The sequence below is a fragment of the Arachis ipaensis genome, chromosome B8 (assembly GCF_059453495.1).
Source record: "Arachis ipaensis isolate K30076 ecotype BB chromosome B8, ASM5945349v1, whole genome shotgun sequence".
Taxonomy (NCBI): Eukaryota; Viridiplantae; Streptophyta; class Magnoliopsida; order Fabales; family Fabaceae; genus Arachis; species Arachis ipaensis.
The window spans coordinates 1,373,593-1,391,449 of NC_142443.1; the positions used below are offsets into that span (position 1 = coordinate 1,373,593).

At 35.8% G+C, this 17,857-nt stretch overlaps 3 protein-coding genes and 1 pseudogene across 5 annotated transcripts; 2 read left to right on the plus strand and 2 right to left on the minus strand.

Annotated features, from left to right (window-relative positions):
* Positions 1 to 54: 54 nt before the first annotated feature.
* Positions 55 to 9,775, minus strand: MET18 (ARM repeat superfamily protein). 3 transcript variants are annotated; one of them, XM_016314305.3, is made up of 20 exons: positions 9,564 to 9,775; positions 9,387 to 9,449; positions 9,225 to 9,279; positions 8,798 to 8,895; positions 8,386 to 8,544; positions 8,016 to 8,075; positions 5,733 to 5,921; positions 5,464 to 5,517; positions 5,081 to 5,167; positions 4,295 to 4,994; positions 3,473 to 3,852; positions 3,281 to 3,354; positions 2,870 to 2,975; positions 1,919 to 2,736; positions 1,648 to 1,723; positions 1,427 to 1,538; positions 839 to 915; positions 673 to 753; positions 420 to 499; positions 55 to 325 (listed from the first exon to the last, which is right to left on the minus strand). In XM_016314305.3, the coding sequence occupies exons 1-20, from the start codon at positions 9,633 to 9,635 to the stop codon at positions 313 to 315; spliced, it is 3,354 nt and encodes a 1,117-aa protein (XP_016169791.1). In that variant the 5' UTR covers positions 9,636 to 9,775; the 3' UTR covers positions 55 to 312. The 3 variants fall into 3 exon arrangements, with proteins under 3 accessions (XP_016169791.1, XP_020964122.1, XP_088352580.1); XM_021108463.2 differs by having other exon boundaries at positions 8,386 to 8,568; XM_088496454.1 differs by having other exon boundaries at positions 258 to 499.
* Positions 9,776 to 10,242: 467 nt separating this feature from the next.
* On the plus strand, positions 10,243 to 11,555 carry LOC107614033 (clavaminate synthase-like protein At3g21360). The gene is made up of 3 exons (XM_016316238.3): positions 10,243 to 10,653; positions 10,745 to 10,998; positions 11,081 to 11,555. The coding sequence occupies exons 1-3, from the start codon at positions 10,285 to 10,287 to the stop codon at positions 11,439 to 11,441; spliced, it is 984 nt and encodes a 327-aa protein (XP_016171724.1). The 5' UTR covers positions 10,243 to 10,284; the 3' UTR covers positions 11,442 to 11,555.
* A 278-nt stretch (positions 11,556 to 11,833) lies between these two features.
* Positions 11,834 to 14,814, minus strand: LOC107610298 (lysM domain receptor-like kinase 3; annotated as a pseudogene).
* A 1,195-nt stretch (positions 14,815 to 16,009) lies between these two features.
* Positions 16,010 to 17,386, plus strand: LOC107613978 (clavaminate synthase-like protein At3g21360). The gene is made up of 2 exons (XM_016316187.3): positions 16,010 to 16,709; positions 16,921 to 17,386. The coding sequence occupies exons 1-2, from the start codon at positions 16,087 to 16,089 to the stop codon at positions 17,258 to 17,260; spliced, it is 963 nt and encodes a 320-aa protein (XP_016171673.1). The 5' UTR covers positions 16,010 to 16,086; the 3' UTR covers positions 17,261 to 17,386.
* Positions 17,387 to 17,857: the final 471 nt, after the last annotated feature.

Here is a 17,857-nt window from a genome sequence, read left to right on the forward strand (position 1 = left end):
TTTTTAAGATCTTAGTTTCTTTGGAACATGCTACTGTTTCTTAGAAAGAACTAATGATAAACAGCATATTTATAGAACAAACTCGATGAAAACTAGCATGTTACATTCATGTCAGTGTCGAAGGTCATTTTGCTTCATTTTGCCAAACTCGCCTTTTTACAAGTAACTATCCACTATGCAACGAAATTGATATTTACAAGTGTTGATATCCACCATTTCAAAAACTTGCAGTTTATTCTTTTGGTGGAAAATCGCACTTCAAGTTGGACGGGAGGACCTTCCAGTAGCTTGGGAAGTTGATTGTGAAGAACATCAATGATGACTCCTATATCAAATTATTGTAAGAAGCAATAACAGAAGTTGTTGCATCAAACAAAATTGTTCATTTTCCCGAAACTAAAGATGATCAAGTTACCAACCATGCACGCCGACATCTGATAGCTTCGCCTCGAACACTTCTCTTTTTATCATCGAGAGCTTTTGATATTGACCGCAGTACCTGTTGTAATCAATAGGATTAAGATGAATAATAACTGTTAGACATGGACAACGCTGTGCATTCAAGGTATTCAACACTTGTGGGAAAGTGAATCATTCAAGTCATAACTGTTATCAAAGAGAATATTAGTCAAAAGATGATAATCATCTATTCAAGCTGAAAGATTCACAAACCTGTGTTCTCATAGGATAGATTCGGGAATGTGGCAGCTCAGACATGGCAAGAAGACATTGAATAGCTGTCTCTCGAACAAGCTGCGTAACAAGAAAATGAGAAACCAACATTAACACCATATATGACATTGGAATATTGGATCTTTGTACAAGGAAGTTCTGATACCGTCTTATTAGGATAATCTACAAGTCTAGTCAGACAGTTGATGATAATATGTGCATTCTCGGTTACAGCTTCTGTTCCTGCATACATAAGATACATAAAAGTGCAGAGTGATAAACATATCCCACAGATAGCATGCTATATCTTTCTATAAACAGCCACATCTGCATGAGCAAGGAACAGGGACATAGGTAATTAACTAATTACAAATTTATAAATACCAGGTATGACGCCAGAACTTAGCAACTGGTATAATGGTCTAATGATCAATGTTCTTATGAAATTAGCAATTTGGAGTTGATCAAATTTCTTTCTCAAGGAAATGACTAAAAGCAACTAAGGGCAGCCTGGTGCACAGCATCCCAGGAAAAGGCCGCACCCAAAGTGTGTAACTAGCCTAATGTAAGTATAAGTGACTAATTCCATGGAGAGAACTCAATTGTTGCTCCAAGGTCTACCCTTTCAAATGACAAAAAGTAATAACAAATGAAAATAAGATTGCATCACATAAATGAAAACCTACTATACACACACCTCTTGGCCATAAAAATTCAGATAACAGAATATGAATTCTATAGGCATTGTAATTACCATTTTTATTGGTCAATATCCCAGATAACAAAAGCAACAGGCCATATAAAATATCTTTATCCTGGACATCCTCTGTTAATATTGACATGCAATCCAGGAGAACTGGTATGAGCTGCAAATTATTGCAAAGAAAATTACTTTAATCAATCATTGATAGAGAAAGTCATTACTAGAATCTAACAAATATATAATTTCGCAATTTTAAAATTTCCCATACTAACCTTGTTTGCGTCATTTAATATAACTATTAGTGGAGTATCAGATATGATATGTGCCATGGCTCGATACAAGAAAGATCTGAGAGTGTAAACAAAATCAGTTTAGACATTTGAAGGGGAGAAAGATAAAAACACCAAAGTCAAAACACTCATTAGTAATATGATGTGGTGTTCGCGTATATAGGGGTTCTAGCGGACAATTCAAGTCTCTAAGGCATCAGAATAATAAAAAGAATACTAAAAAATTACATTCCATTGGGAGAAAAACACCTACCTGGAGAATGAAGGGTGAGAGTTTGTGATCAACTGCTGAAAAACTGGCATCATTGAAGAGAAAAATCGCTGCTTATAAAGTGGCCTAATTATGGCATGAAATTTTTTGTTCAAACAGACATCAGAATCACTCATAAGAACATGAAATGCATCAGCAGCACATTTCATTACTAAAGGATCCAATGGTTGCTCTTCAGTCTTTAAGCACCCTATAAAAATCATAGCGATGTCTTTAATCTTTTCCTGACCACACATAAGCAAACCTTTTCCAATCCATGAGAGCCCACAAACGGCATTGATTTGAAGCAGTCTATCATTTGCACCACCAAGGCATAAATCAGTAATAACCATCGCACTCCCGTTTGCTCCAGTTCTCTGCAACATATCAGACGTGGAAAACCATAATTTTGTGCAGAATATAATATCCAGAGCTTCTTCCAAGGTAAGGTCACTTGAACTTTCTGCACTGCTGGATTTTGAAGCCAATTTATTTATTATAGAACCCAAGGCCTGCGCAGCTGGAACAATGCCTCTGAGATGCATTATCATAAATAGATCCAGAAGTACTCTTATATTTGGAATGCGTGTCTTGGGGCAAACTGCAATAATTGCTGATGCAAATAATGAAAGTATCCACTCATCTCTATCGGAAATGTCATACTGTCCAGGACTAAGTGGCATTCTTTCAACTTTATTTAGCTGAAAGTTAGTATGCGATAACAATACTGTATAAGCTTTTAATATTATCGTATTTTGACTGTCCACAGAGCAACTTGCTACAGAAACTTTCATAACTTTCATTAATGCATCAAGAAGACCCTGAAGTAAAGGCAGAAAATATTTAATATTACTGCTTCGTAGTATTTTTCTTGCATGTAAATGATATCACGTTTGGGATTTCAACAAATATCAACATAGAATATTAATCCATAAGAGTTGCAGGAATATTTACCTTTTCCTCAAAGGGAGCACAAAAATCCATGCAATTTCCTGCATGAGCCCAAATATCTACAGCAAATTGCTCTATGAACTCCTCCGAACATCCGTTCTCATGGATCCTGTCCAAATATGTGCAATTCAAAATATCAGATTGCCAGGAAATTCTACCAGTGTAGATCCTCCTTGTTCCTTGAACATTTTAATTTTAGTTGTAATAGATTGCAATTGTTCTGTTGTTTTAAGTTGTGAACCATTTTGAAAATTTATCATAACAATGTTAATACCATTGTTTAGATTATACGACTTTAGCATTTTATTTCTAATGCAAAATCTCAGATAATTTCACATCTAAGCTGTTGGTGAAGAAAATTCAAATAGGCACAACAAAGGAAATGTAGTATATAAGCTCTGCTGAGTGGAATACCATGGAAGCAACTTGCAAGAATAGCACTCCAAAAGCTGAACAGCAGTTTCAAAAGACCTTGAATTTCTACTGGCCTGCATGAACCATGCCAGAGGATTACAGCCCAAAATCCAAAAGTAAAGCTCACAAAATTATCTAAGGGATTAATATGCACAAATGTTAAAATAATATTTGCAGAAGAGTATTACATACACAAACATCAGATACATTGGCAAATACAACTCCTGTCAACCCTTGAAGAACAGTCAGCATATTTATCTTTCCAGTCATTCCTATCTCAGATAATGCTTTTACTTTGAGTGAAAGAGGTAGATTAATATCATTGATAGAAAGCAGTTCTGCAGCTTTTTCTACGACTAAAATCTTGTAGCTCATCGCCTTTTCAGATTCATCGAACTTTTGAACAAATGAACCAATATGAAATAATGCTTTTAGTGCCGCTTCCCATAGCGTCATTTTATTGGAATCCTCTATTATGATTGACATTAGTTTCTTCAAAATATCCTCAAATATTAACATTGGTACTGGAAAAACATCTGAACAAAACATAGCCAGTATCTGCAAACCCTTCACTGCATGTCAATACCAAAAGCCAAAAACGAGTCAGCAATGAAAATATAAAACAATAAATTCAGAAGGCATGAACCAAAGAAAGACAAATTTGCATCTGAAAGTAAGATGTATGCATGTGAAGTGTATACCCTTTGTTGGAATGCTAATAATAGTTTCGAATGTATTTTATATTACTGATATGCATGTTCTCAAGTTTTGCTGTTTAGACCTACTTTGCCTGTTGTTTCTGTTTTGTCCATTACAAGGATGTCTATGTCTTTTCCTCACAAATGTGATCCTTCCTTTCCAGAAAGTTTTCATCTTTTGTTACACAGAACACACTAGGAGTTCAACACACACTCATAGTGAAGAACCAAATAACAAGAGTAGCAATACAGTTATAATTCTGGATAACAAAGAATTAGCATTTTAGGAGGGGGGGCTAAGAAAAAAAGCATTCACCTCCAACGTATATCTCTGGATCAAGGGGGCATATCTCATTACTTAATGCCAACACTGAACAAAAGGCATTAAACAATGGAGTTGAAAACCTATGAAGCTCAGTGCAGCATGTTTCATGCTCAAGAACATACTGTTCAGACACTGAAAATAATTTCCTGTATCCTTCAAGTAGTTCAATGCAGAGATAAAGTAATCCAAACTTAACTCTCTCAGAGGGAAAAACTTCACCATTTTGTGGGTTATCAAGATTTCCAACAGAAACCACATTATCCATTATTCGGGAGAAATGATTCTGAAATACTTCATTGCAGAAAGAAAGAGAAGTCTTCGCCATGACATGGAGAATACAACCAACACAATGCAGTTTCTTCTTTTCTTGGACAGGAATATTGTTGTATTTCTCATAAGAGGCAGTTGTCTTGATACAAAAGTTGACATCTTCATCATCAATTATTAAGCTAACTAATAAATTGCTATTTTGCAAAATAAGTTGCTGAAGGAGGGATAGAGCTTCTATTACTAGTTCATTCTTTGAGGGGCCAAAACCATTCAAAGGTGCTAGAGTAAAAGAAAAATCTGGGTCCTCCAAATAAGTAGATATGATGTCCTTTATTAAAGGCCACATAGCACGTACATATTTTGCGATTCTCTCTGCTCCATACTTGGAAGAGCAGGCTCTCAGATACCTTAGGGAATCAATCTGAATGCATAGAAAACAAACAAACAGAAAATCTATAATGTTATAGTCTAACACAAAAGATAGAATGACATTCCATTAACACAAACCTTTGCTGAATGTAGCGAGGAAGAAAGCTTCTCAAGTAACAAAGGAACGAGATATGGCTCGAAAAGAGGTGTGGAAGAGAATGCAGCCTGCAGGAAAGTAATATAACAACTGAATAGCATATCCTAGCCAGTTTTTGAATGAAAGATAAAATATTACAAACATTCCATTAGTTGAGGATGACAAGCAACCAAGTTGCATGAAATGAAGACTTAGTATAGATAGTTATAATATAAATGCAAGAAAATTTGTATTTCCTCTTTTTGGGTAAAGCAAACATAATAGGACCAAGGGATCTCCCAAAATAATTGAAAATAACAAGTACTGTGAGAAAATAAAACAGGTAAGACAAACCACCATAAACTTCGAATGAAGTTCCACTTACCATCAAAGCTCTTGACAGATCATCTCTTTGAACATGAGCATCATCACCCACTGGCTGGTAGAGAAACAGAAATCCAGATTACAAATAAATAACAGTCAGAATACAAATAGAATGTCCATCTTGTCAGTCTCCAATGTAACACAATATAACCACTCATATTAGTACTAAAAACATTGTCTGGAACATATATGCTTAATGATGTATGGAAATGAGTAAGCATTATAGAAGATATTCAATTGGGAGAAATATGCAAAAGATTAGAGACTTACGTGTGTAAAGTGAATAGGAAAGTAGGCTTCTAAAATATCAAAAATTTCTTCAACGAAGTTTGTATTTGGACCAGATGGATCAAGATATAATTTTCCGACAGTCTCAATAATATGAAAAATGAGCATTAAACACTCTGGATCCTTTTCTACATCCACAGCTTCACAAATTCCATAAATAAGTTCCTCGCCCTGCAAGAGAGTGAAGAACCAAGGTCTTGTAATTACGAATTTAAATAATAGCTTACATAGATTACTTTGGGATTGCATAATTTAAGTCACATATTTGCCATCATATGTTCATTCCATTTAGTAGGATATCTTATCCTCTCCTATTGAACTTGAATATTTTGTATCTCAATGTTTTCAGTATATTAAAAAATATTGAATTAAGTAAATACCAAAATTCATGCACTACTCAGAAAAAGAAAGAGTCTCATATATACAAATTATACAGTACATAAAGTCCAAAAACACTAAAATAACCATATTTTAAAACACATCAATTGACACTCAATTATAAAAAACAGTTACTATATAATGAAATGGGTGGTAATATACTTTGGTTGCAAGAAGCAACAAATCTAAGCAATTAGATATAAATCAAACGAAATTTGTCTAATCTGCCCTAAATGGAAGAAAACGGAAGTATAATCAAAGAAGGGTATAATATAGCCGATTCAACATGGTCAATTTAATAATTTATATAATATTTAACTATATGTTGATGACCTAAAACATGATACGTCACAGTTTTAATCAACGAAAAAAAAAAACTGAAAAAGACCAGTCCAACTAATATTTTGCTTCAAAGTTTTTGCTGTTTAGATTTAGCCATTTATTAGAAAATGAGTAAATAGCCATTTTGGCACCCGAAAGATTCATTTTTTGACAAAACGGACCTCAACATTTATTTTTGACAAAATGACCCCCAAAAAATATATTACATTTGACAAAGTGACCCAAATGTTTGGTCAATGGTTAATTTACCTAGTCAACTTTAAATTTTTCATTGAAGTACTAATTTATCCTTCACTTTTCTTATAAAATTACAAATTTACCCACACTCTTTCTCACCATTACCTAGCACCATTCCTCCATCCTTCACCTACATCACCGCACATCCTCCCCCTGCCCCCACCTCCGCTTCCTCCACCACCATAATCGATCTCCAATTCTCCATTGCATCAACCAAAATGAGTAAAATATTAACCTAATAATCACTCCTAAATCAACCAGAAAACTCCCAAATAGCAATGAACAAAGGAACAAAACAAAGTCTCAAAAACTGATTTCACAATAATGAAATAATGGATGATCAAATCTAATTCAATAATCAAATAGGGGAAAAACACAATAAATCCTAACAATAAAGAGTAGTGTGAGGTGTTGTGAAATTAGATATCCATAATCGCAGGCTACAGAGAAACCAAGAACAGATCTTGATCCAGAATTTCAATAGAGAACGATGAACAATTCAAAAATGGATAGAAAAAGAAGACGAAAAACAAGAAAAAAGATGAAGAAATACCTGATAAGAAAGAAAAATAAGGTTGTTTTGTGGGTGGAATAGAAAATGAAAAAAGGTGTGGGTTTTGGAGAATTTAGTTTCAATCAAGTTCGCTCTATAACATTCTCAAAACGAAAGTGGGAGATGATAAAACACGAGGTGACAACGAAGCACAGCGATGCGACTGATGATTAGAGAGAGGCAATGATGAGTCGCGAGGAGAGCCTGCCGATGAAGTGGAGGTCCACTTGCAGGACCGACTATGGCAACGACAGAAGAAGTGGAGGTTCTCTTGCAGTGGTTGTGGTTGGCCGCAGGAGAGAGAGAGAGAGAGAGAGAGAGAGAGAGAGAGAGAGAGAGAGAGAGAGAGAGGAGAGGTCATGGCAGCCGCGATGGGAGAAACAAAGAAAATGGGATTGGCAGTGGTGTTTTTCCGTTTTGGGAAGATTGGTGTCATTGTTGGGTTGTTGATGGAAACTGTTGCAATGGTAATATGATGGGGTAGTAATAAACTGATAAGTGGAGAGAGAGAGAGAATAAATGGTAGATTAGTAATTTTATAATAAGTTAACAGTTGACTAAATAAATTAACCATTGACCAAATGTTTGGATTACTTTGTCAAACGGAATATATTTTTCGGGAGTCATTTTGTCAAAAATAAATATTAAGGTCCGTTTTGTCAAAAACTGAATCTTTCGGGTGCTAAAATGGCTATTTACTCTTAGAAACTCCGGTCATATATTGCCTTATAGAAGTTTAGAGAAGCTAGGACTACCAGTGAAGCAAGCACGTCGGAGTAGCGTTCTAGCAGACAATCAAGTAGTTCAAGGGATAGCTGCAGGAGAAAATAAAAAACGAGGTTAACAGTGGAGTGCATTATATAGCTTAGATGCAATTAATAAAGGGGAATCACGGAAAAAAATCCCAATAAAAATAATTAGCATTAGAAAAGGGTTTTGCACCCAATATAAAAAAGGTTAGTTAACAAAATTTAAGCCAGTATATGATCAGTTCGACTTCTTTTCAACAAGCGTTCTTTTTCTGGAATTATTCCATAGAGAATTTACTGTATTTTTCATCTTTGGAAAATTCTAATTCATTGAGCAGAAGGAAGTATTTGCTTTCTAGCTGTAACAATAATTTACCTTCCTGTCATACTGTCCTAAGGACTGAACTTGAACATACTCTAGAAAGGACTGAACAATGGCTTTGGCATCAGTACCAGTTACCATCCCCACCACACTTTTTCTCCTTATTAGTGCCAAGCAACCAATAAGTGCACCTCGTAGTGCTCTCCAATCTGCCTGATCATGAACAATATTATATTGCTCATGGTAATCAGAGAATACCATGAAAATTTGTCTCAGTAATTATATAGCTTATAAACAAAGCATCAAAATCCCAATCAAAACCATGAAATTGTCTCAATCCAATCAACAGATGAAGTAAGAAATCCATTGACAGAAACAAATTAGAATAATTTTGACAGGGAAGCGAAAAAACTCAATTAAAAAGAAATTCAAACAAAAAACTTTAAGAAGAAATATTCATACTGACCAGCCTGTCCTTGAAGAACACAACCAAGGTATGTATATTTGCACTGCCAAGAGGTTTCGACTCAATACGCTTAAGCACCTCACCTAGAAGCAGGATTCCTGAAGTTTTCCAAGAGACACAGACATGTACTGAAGATTATTTTGAAGATTAAACTAGTAAAAGATAATGCACATCCATACACACACATGCGCGTTCGTCAACGCTACCTGTTAGAATGTGTATGAAATACACATAAATATACAGAAGTGAATTTCTACAAAACCTTAGCATATACATTAAGATAGAGAAAAGCTCAATCAACTGCCATATCAGTTGTTGGGGCAGTGATCAGAATGAAGTAGCTTCCTACTGGAATCCTATTCAGAAGAATTGCTTGCTACGCTGCATGCAAAACAATAGCAACCTGGAAAATTAAGCAAAAACGCACCTCTTGCACGAATAACATTATCTGTTGTTGTCAAATACATCTGCAACTCTCGAACCTGAATTTTGAAACAGACGGAAAACAAGAAAAGACACAAATTAACTGATGCATGAAAAAATGTATATTTTTTATTTTACTTTCATTTGTTAAGGAAGTGAAACACACCAGAACTTCCAGAGTTAAGGAATCAGATTTCACAAGACACCCAACTGAGTCCAAACTAGCAGCCTGCATTAACATGAGCATCATCATCATCATCATCATCACCAACAATTCAACAGAAAACAACTGTTTTGATTAAAAAGCAGAGATGAAATAATTATTAGCTGAAAGGAATTGAACCTGTTGAGCTGGAGTCGAAGAAGAATCGACGTATGACTCAATGTAGCGACTCAACTCACTCGGTTCCGCCATTCTCAACCACTGTTACTTTAGGGCTTTAGAATTCACAACGAGAAAGAAAGAGTTTCAGTTCGTTAGGGTTTAAACCTTGATGATTCTGCAGCTGCGGCAAAAAAAAAACGACCAGCAAATACGATTTAACTATAATTTGTATTTTATTAATTTAACATAATTAGATTAAGTATGAACTTTTTTTTGGGATTGAAATGGGCCTTTGATGAAGAGAGGCCCAATAGCCCAATTGTTATGTTACGTACTTACATTATCCGGTGACTTATGAGTTACGATGAATCTGGTTGCAATTTCCGTCCACGTGGAGGATTATTATTTTTAGAGAAAATTACAAATAGATTCCTAACCTTTTGCAGATATTTTTGTCTCTGACTATTGAAAATAACTTTTAAGTTACTGACCTTCACAAAATTTGGACGGATCAGTCCTTCCGTCTAAATGTCCCCTTCAGAGACTGATCCGTCCAAGTTTTGTGAAGGTCAGATACTTAAAGTATTTTTTAATGATCAGGAACAAAAATGTTCGCAGGACAAAAAATTAGGGACCTATTTGTCATTTTCTCTTATTTTTATTATTAATTATTAATATTTATTTTATTAATAAAACTACCCACCTATCTAACTAACTAAGTAGATCGCGGGAAGAAACCATGGCAGTGACGGCGGCAGAGTCGTTCGTGGAAATTAAGGTTCCTCAGCAGAAGCTTTTCGATGGAGTTTCTTTCCCGGCTGTACTCTCTCCTCCTCCTTCTTCAGCAACTGTTCTTCCACTTACGCGCTCCATTAAAGCCCATAAGCCCTACTTAGAATCGTTGCTTCTGAAATCGGGTGCTCTGCTTTTTAGGGGATTCACCGTCAACACCGCCTCCGACTTCAACGACGTCGTCGAAGCCTTCGGCTACGACGAGCTTCCCTACGTTGGTGGCGCCGCCCCTCGCACCAACGTTGTTGGTCGTGTCTTCACCGCCAATGAGTCCCCACCCGATCAGAAAATCCCTTTCCACCATGAAATGGCCCAGGTAAGGTGCTACTTCATTTCACCTGAAATTCAGTATTTTTTTTGTATAAAGTTGCAATCTTTCTCTTAATTGGTGGGGTTTTGTGGAACAGGTTCCGGAATTTCCTTCAAAGTTGTTCTTTTTCTGTGAAGTGGAGCCTGCGAGTGGAGGTGAGACACCAATAGTTCTGAGCCATGTTGTGTATGAAAAGATGAAGAAGAGGTACCCTGAGTTCGTTGAGCGGTTAGAGGAGCATGGATTGTTGTACATAAGGGTCTTAGGTGAAGATGATAACCCTTCTTCTCCAATTGGCCGTGGCTGGAAATCAACCTTCTTGACCTCAGATAAGACCATAGCTGAGCAAAGGTTTCATCTTTTTTCAAATCATGCCATAAATTTGCCTTATTTTGTGGAACATGCATAGCTCATATGAATGAGACTCTTGCAGGGCTACTAAACTGGGAATGAAGTTGGAGTGGTTGGAAGATGGGGTGAAAACAATCATGGGTCCAATCCCAGCAGTGAAGTATGATAAGAGCAGAAACCGGAAGATATGGTTCAATAGCATGGTGGCTGCATACACTGGCTGGGAGGATGAAAGGAATGATCCTGTGAAGGCTGTTACCTTTGGTGATGGCCAGCCATTACCCTCTGATGTAGTCTATGATTGTCTCAAACTACTTGAGGAAGAATCTGTTGCTATTCCATGGCAGAAAGGAGATGTTCTCTTGATTGATAATTGGGCTGTTCTTCATTCTCGTAAATCATTCATTCCACCACGCAGGGTGTTAGCTTCGCTTGTTAAATAAGGTTGTATTTTGATATTAGCTATGATGTATCACAATATTCCACTATCTGTGACACCCATTAATGTATTTAATATTTGTAGTCTCACGTCAATATGAAGGTGTATTATTTACCAAGATCCTGGAAAATGGTGGATCAGTATTGCATTTTAACTTAAAAAATTGTCAAAAACAATTACGAGATCAGTAGGTAAAAATTGCATTGTTACATATTCCTGCCAAGAAAAAGGATCATCTGTGACAAATTATAAGATTAAACTCAGGGCAATGGACAAAGGTGTTGAACCACCAACTCCATGACAAGTTGCTGATCCAATGGATATGAGAAAAAAGAAATTCTTGCTTTGTTAATTATCTCCCCAGAATTAGGCCACTGAAAACTTGGCTCTTCCCTGCTAGAGTTGTAAGATGGGGTCATCCTCCACACATTGTTTTGCAAGCATGGCCATCTATGCAAACAACAAACTTGTGGGGTGAAATTTTGAGAAATTACAGTTTTTTGGATCATATTGAGATGAAGAACCTTCAATTTTCTAAGGTAAAAGACAAAATATCCTTAACGGGTCATGAGTACAAGATTGGAAAAAGGAGAAACACACTTACCTTAAATACATTATCATAAGGATACAGATTCATCATGCTAGGACCAATGTTGTCTCTCAGGCTTGAAGTGCTCCTAAGAATGGAAACCATCTGCATTGAGACAACTGCTAATGAAGTTCTAAAAACTAAAGCTGAAAAACAAACACACACCTTGAAATGTCATGTTGTGATTACTGAGGTACACTATCTTTACTTAACAGTTACATCTTACTGAAAGCAGAACTTACAACAGATGCCAATGGAACGTCTGTCAGGATTATTTGTCGCCACACCTTCAGTTTGAATAACGGCCTCCTTCCCTGATATGATCTCAAAAAGAACAACTCCAAATGCGAAGACATCACTCTCAGTCATTGCAAGGCCATCTCCCAAGAATCTGCACAATATTAAGATTTTAAAAGTTGTAATCATTTCAATTCACTTTGAATGATTGTGCCTGTTGAGTGTCTGGATGTAAATTACTTAATTACTCTGGAGCAAGATATCCATATGAAGTAGCAAATTTTCTTGTTGCAGCTTCTCCAACATTTCCTTTAGCTATAAGTTTTGCGAACCCAAAATCTGATATCTAGAAACAAAGAGAGAAGGAGAGATCTGACAATTAGAGAAAATCAAAATGAAAAAGAAAATCATATGGCATAGAGAAATGTTTTGGTGTTACCTTGCCTCTAAAGGAAGCAGCAAGTAAAATGTTGCTTGTGGTGATATCTTGATGGACATCATGAGCTTTTGCATGCTCATGTATGTATTCAAGGCCCCTAGCAGCATCAAGCGCAATCTGAACCCTGATGATCCAAGAAAGCGGCAAATGACCTGTAACCAAGAACAAAAAATGAAGGATCTTTAACTCTATATTTTAGAGGAATGTTTGTGTGTGAATCATTTTCAATTTGAAGGTGAATTTATATACATGACAAACATCAAAGCATCTTCACGATGTTACCCTTATAAATGGCTTCTGAGTAAACCCATTTGAGCATATTGAGAATCAAGAAAATCTCGTTATCATGACTGGCTGCATAACCGATAAATTCTACCTTGAACGAAGTAAAGAAATGCCAAGCATTTAGCTCCAAAATCAAAGCATATAATTTACTTTGAACAACAGTGAAATTACCAGGATAGCATGATGAACCCTGCACATAGCTTTCAATTCTATCATAGATTCTTTAGTGTGTGCAGTTGTCATCCTTTTGATAGCAACTTCCTAGAAGGATTTACATGCATATCAGAAACAGTATGAAAATCATAACTTCCCTATGAACAGATTTAGTAACCTAGCCACAAACCTGGTCCCTGAATAGACCATAGTAAACAGAACCATCTGTTCTGTGTCCAAGCAGATTTGAATTAGCGAAACCATTAGTTGCGCCAAAAATCTCTTTAGTATGCTAAAACTATAGGCTTCTCCATGCCAAATATATCAGGTCTTGTAGCTGCAGTAACAAATATAAGTTATGCATAGCCTCCTGAACATGTGTATAGTGGAGAATCCAATGTGAGGTTGATTACTTGAAGGTTTTGAAACTGTAATTTGGAGATTGCTGGATTCACCATCGTCTCGCTCCTCGTCCAAAGTACTTTTGCCACACATGTACCCTCCAGAACCACAAAAGAAACTTGGATTCCCATGAATATGTAATTTATGAGATATCTTTCCTTCCTCATCATCTTTTACTTGATTACTTGCTTCAGCAATACATTTTGATGATCTTAGGGTCAGAGTAATACAAGAATAATGCTCAATATGATAAGAAAAATCCAACCATTAAGCCCCCAATGATCCATCCAGAGGCCACATTGTCATTATGATTGACTTGATCAGCTGTAAAAGAAAAAGTGCATCTTTACAATTACTTCACAGACAATCATATTGTATGGTTCAAACTTCAAACAGTTAAGATACACAAGTCATTTATTATATCCTTACTTAAACTATACCTGAAAAATTATCAAAAGATGGTGAAGGGACAGGAACTGAAGGAGTGTCATTATTCCAATAATGATGATAAGGCTCTCCAGGAACTGCAATGCAGTAACATGGAATACAAAAATGTTCATTACATGAATCAATCAAATAAAAGTGTCTGTTCTATTCATGCATGGCTATTCTATTCTATGCAGTTGAAGGAGAATCACCACTCACTTGAATTGAGAGGTATATAAAACAGACAACCAACAATGACATTATCAGGATTGTCAATGGCATTCACTGCTTCAATGCTATCCCCATCTCTGATTACATAACTCACCAGATAGTTCCAGAGTCCACTTGAGCAGCCACAGAACAACCTCAGTGATATAACAGAAGCAGTTCTTGCCCAGTGATTGGTCTTAGGCAATAGAGCATCCATCACCAAGTCATTGACAAAGCCTCCGTGAATGGATTTCACTCTGAAACTGGTGTTGGATACATAGTTCTTGGTAGCAGCACCATAAGAACAGTTCCAAATTATGTGTTATTTTTTATTTTTGCATATTGCAACATGTTTTTTTATGTGTATGAATTATTTTTTTTTCTCATTATATTTCCTAAACGAAGAATTAATTCGTCTCAAATTTTTTTTGTTTGGTAAGATAATGGGCCTAAGCTTTAAGTATCGAAATTCTATTTAAGAGTGTGGATGAATTATTATTGCTCATTACTGATCATAAAAGCCCAAAACAAGTAGGAGCTTTAGCAGGCCTTCTTAACCAAATCCAATCACGGAAGCATGATGGGCCGCCTCGTTTATTAAGCCCAGTTTAGGGGATTGGCTAGAACCTCTCTCATTGGGTTTATTTAACTATTTTAAAACAATAGATATTGAATCCGACAAGACACCAAAAAAAAAGGACATTGAATACGATAAATTTCTTGATGGATAACCGGGTGGGGTGAGGTTCGAGAATAGTGATGGATGAGTGAGTGAGTATAAAAGGCCAAGGTTGTAGGTCATTTGGGTTGGGTTTGTTTATATGGACAGATAGTGAGACATTAAATTATTTTAATTTATCACCAAATAAAATATAAAAACACAAAATTTTATATTTTTATTATTTATATCTTGTTGTCAGTATTTTGTCTTGTTCTAAAAAATAAACACAACATTGGAGCTTGGAGCTTGGTAAAACTTTTTCAAAAAATGTTTGTCTTTTAAAAATATAAATTCCTATAAAAAAAATTATGTGTTTATGCTTATTATTTTTTAAAAATAAGTATTTTTAAAAATATTTAAGATAACAAATTTTAAAAATTATATAAATTAAAGAAGAACGAAAATCATGTAATATTGATTTTTTTTTTTAAATGTTTATATATGTAAAAAAGCCTAAAGTATCATCGGTCATTCAAGGGCTTTTCGTGTTTTGTGATATTGTAAATTAAAGAATTAAGTTGGTAATTTTGATAACAGCACCTACATATAAGAACATGAAAAGAGGACAAGAGCTATGTCCCACTAAAAGGATTTGCCAATTCAAGCGAATCATTCTCAGATCTTCTTTAGTGTAAGCATATACACGTGAAAAAGAAAAGCTACTTTACCCACTCTCCTTGATATATAGTATTATATTACTTTCTCTTTTTCAAAGCATGTGTTAGTTAAAAAAATTACTAATTAAAATTTAAATGTTATGTTTTAGTTTAACAATTTATTAATCAATTCATATTTGACTCTTCTAATTAATTATATTTTAACTAAAATTTAATAATTTTAGTAATTATATATAACCAAAAAGAAACAACTAATTTAGAAAAAAAAATTTAAAAGGCTAATATTTTCAGTTATAAACGTGAAAAATGTTTAACAATAAATACATTAATTATTTAAATTTTAAAATATTATGAAAGAAATTGTATACACACCAAAAAATATTTAAAATTTTAAGTGATGTGACAGGTAAAGATAAACAACTTTGGCAGTCAATATCATACACCTACCGTAACTAAAGTTAGTAGTGAGTCAAGTTAATTAATTAATTAAACAAGTTGGGAAACACTTTAATTACCCATTCATCAACTAATATTTTTTACTAAAAAAAAGATTAACGAAGAAAGCGAAGGATGAGGTTTTCAGAGGGATTGGTGGTGGAAATTGAGGTTCCACAGCAGAGGAACCTTCACGGCGGAGCTCGATTCCCAGCCGTCGTGACTCCTTCTTCTTCTCCTTCTCCATCTCCGCAGCAACTCATAGAATCTCATAAACAGTTGCTGGATTCGCTTCTTGCGGAATCTGGTGCTCTGCTTCTGAGGGGATTCCAGCTGAACACCCCCTCCGACTTCAACGACGTCGTTGAGGCCTTCGGCTACGACGAATTCCGCCTGGCGAGTATCTCCGCACCACGCTCCAAAGTTGTAGGGCGTGTGTACACCGCCAATGAGTCCCCGCCGGAGCAGAACATCGCTTTCCACCACGAGATGGCCCTGGTTCCTGAGTTTCCTTCCAAACTGTTCTTCTTCTGTGAAGTAGAGCCTCAGCCTGGAAGTGGCGGCGAGACTCCAATAGTTCTGAGTAACCTTGTGTACGAAAAGATGAAGAAGGCGCAGCCTGAGTTCGTTGAGCGGTTAGAGAAGCATGGCTTGTTGTACACAAGGTTCTTAGGTGACGACGACGACACTTCTTCTCCAATTGGCCGTGGCTGGAAGTCAAACTTCAACACCACAGACAAAACCCTAGCCCAACAGAGGTAATTACTAATTAACTAGTTTCACTGTTAAACCACTTTTTTAACTTAGCCCGTGACAACAATAAAAACGTTTCACACAATGTGTATTCTGTTGGGTTAAATTTGTGAGCCATAAGACGTTTTTATTGTTGTAGGTTAAGGTAGAAGAGTGGTTTAATATTCACAGTTTTCACTAATTCAGTCATTCAAAATTGAAATTGGAAAAATGCAGGGCGAATGAAATGGGGATGAAGTTGGAATGGTTGGAGGAGGGAGGAGCGAAGATGATAATAGGGCCAGTGGAAGGTGTGAGGTATGATGAGAGGAGGGAATGCAAGGTGTGGTTCCATACTATGGTGGGATGGGATGATCCATCAAAGCCTGTGACCTTCGGTGATGGGCAGCCACTACCGGACGGTGCGGTGAGTGATTGCCTGAGAATAATGGAGGAGGAATGTGTTGCGATTCCATGGAAGAAAGGTGATGTTCTCATCATTGATAACTTGGCTGTTCTTCATGCTCGAAGACCATGCAATACACCCCGCAGGGTTCTTGCTTCACTAGCTTCTTAATAAGTACTCTGCATGAATTATTCCACTTCATTAATAACATTATTATGTTCCCCTTATATTACAGTGTATGTATTTCACAATAAGCTTATTTAATTACCAAGAATGAATTCCTATGTTTTGTTTGCCTCCCTTTGATGTAACTTTTTGTCTTGGATTGTTATATGCTTTGGAAACTTGTGAGGTCTTAAGTATCGGAAAACTCAAGACAAGCACCATCAAGTGTTTGAAAGTGTAGGAGATTATTAAAGAGTTTTCACTCGTTTGGAATTGGAAGGGTCTGCATTTAACCAAAAACTGTACTAAATTAATATGGCAGCTACTCAAATGAAGATGCAAAAAACATCTTTTTATGAAGATACTTTGTATAAAAGTGTGATTTATTAATTTGGCCACATTTCAAATAAAAACAACACTTTTATAACATATCAAAATCTAACCCTACAATCTATCATCTAAGGATCAAAAAGAAAAATCATCACATGAAGACAATTATAATATCTTCATGGGAGTACCCACCAATTAATATATACGCTTTTAGTAAAATAAAGTGAATATTCACCTAAAATTAATAATTAAAAATTTGAAAAAGCTCTGCAT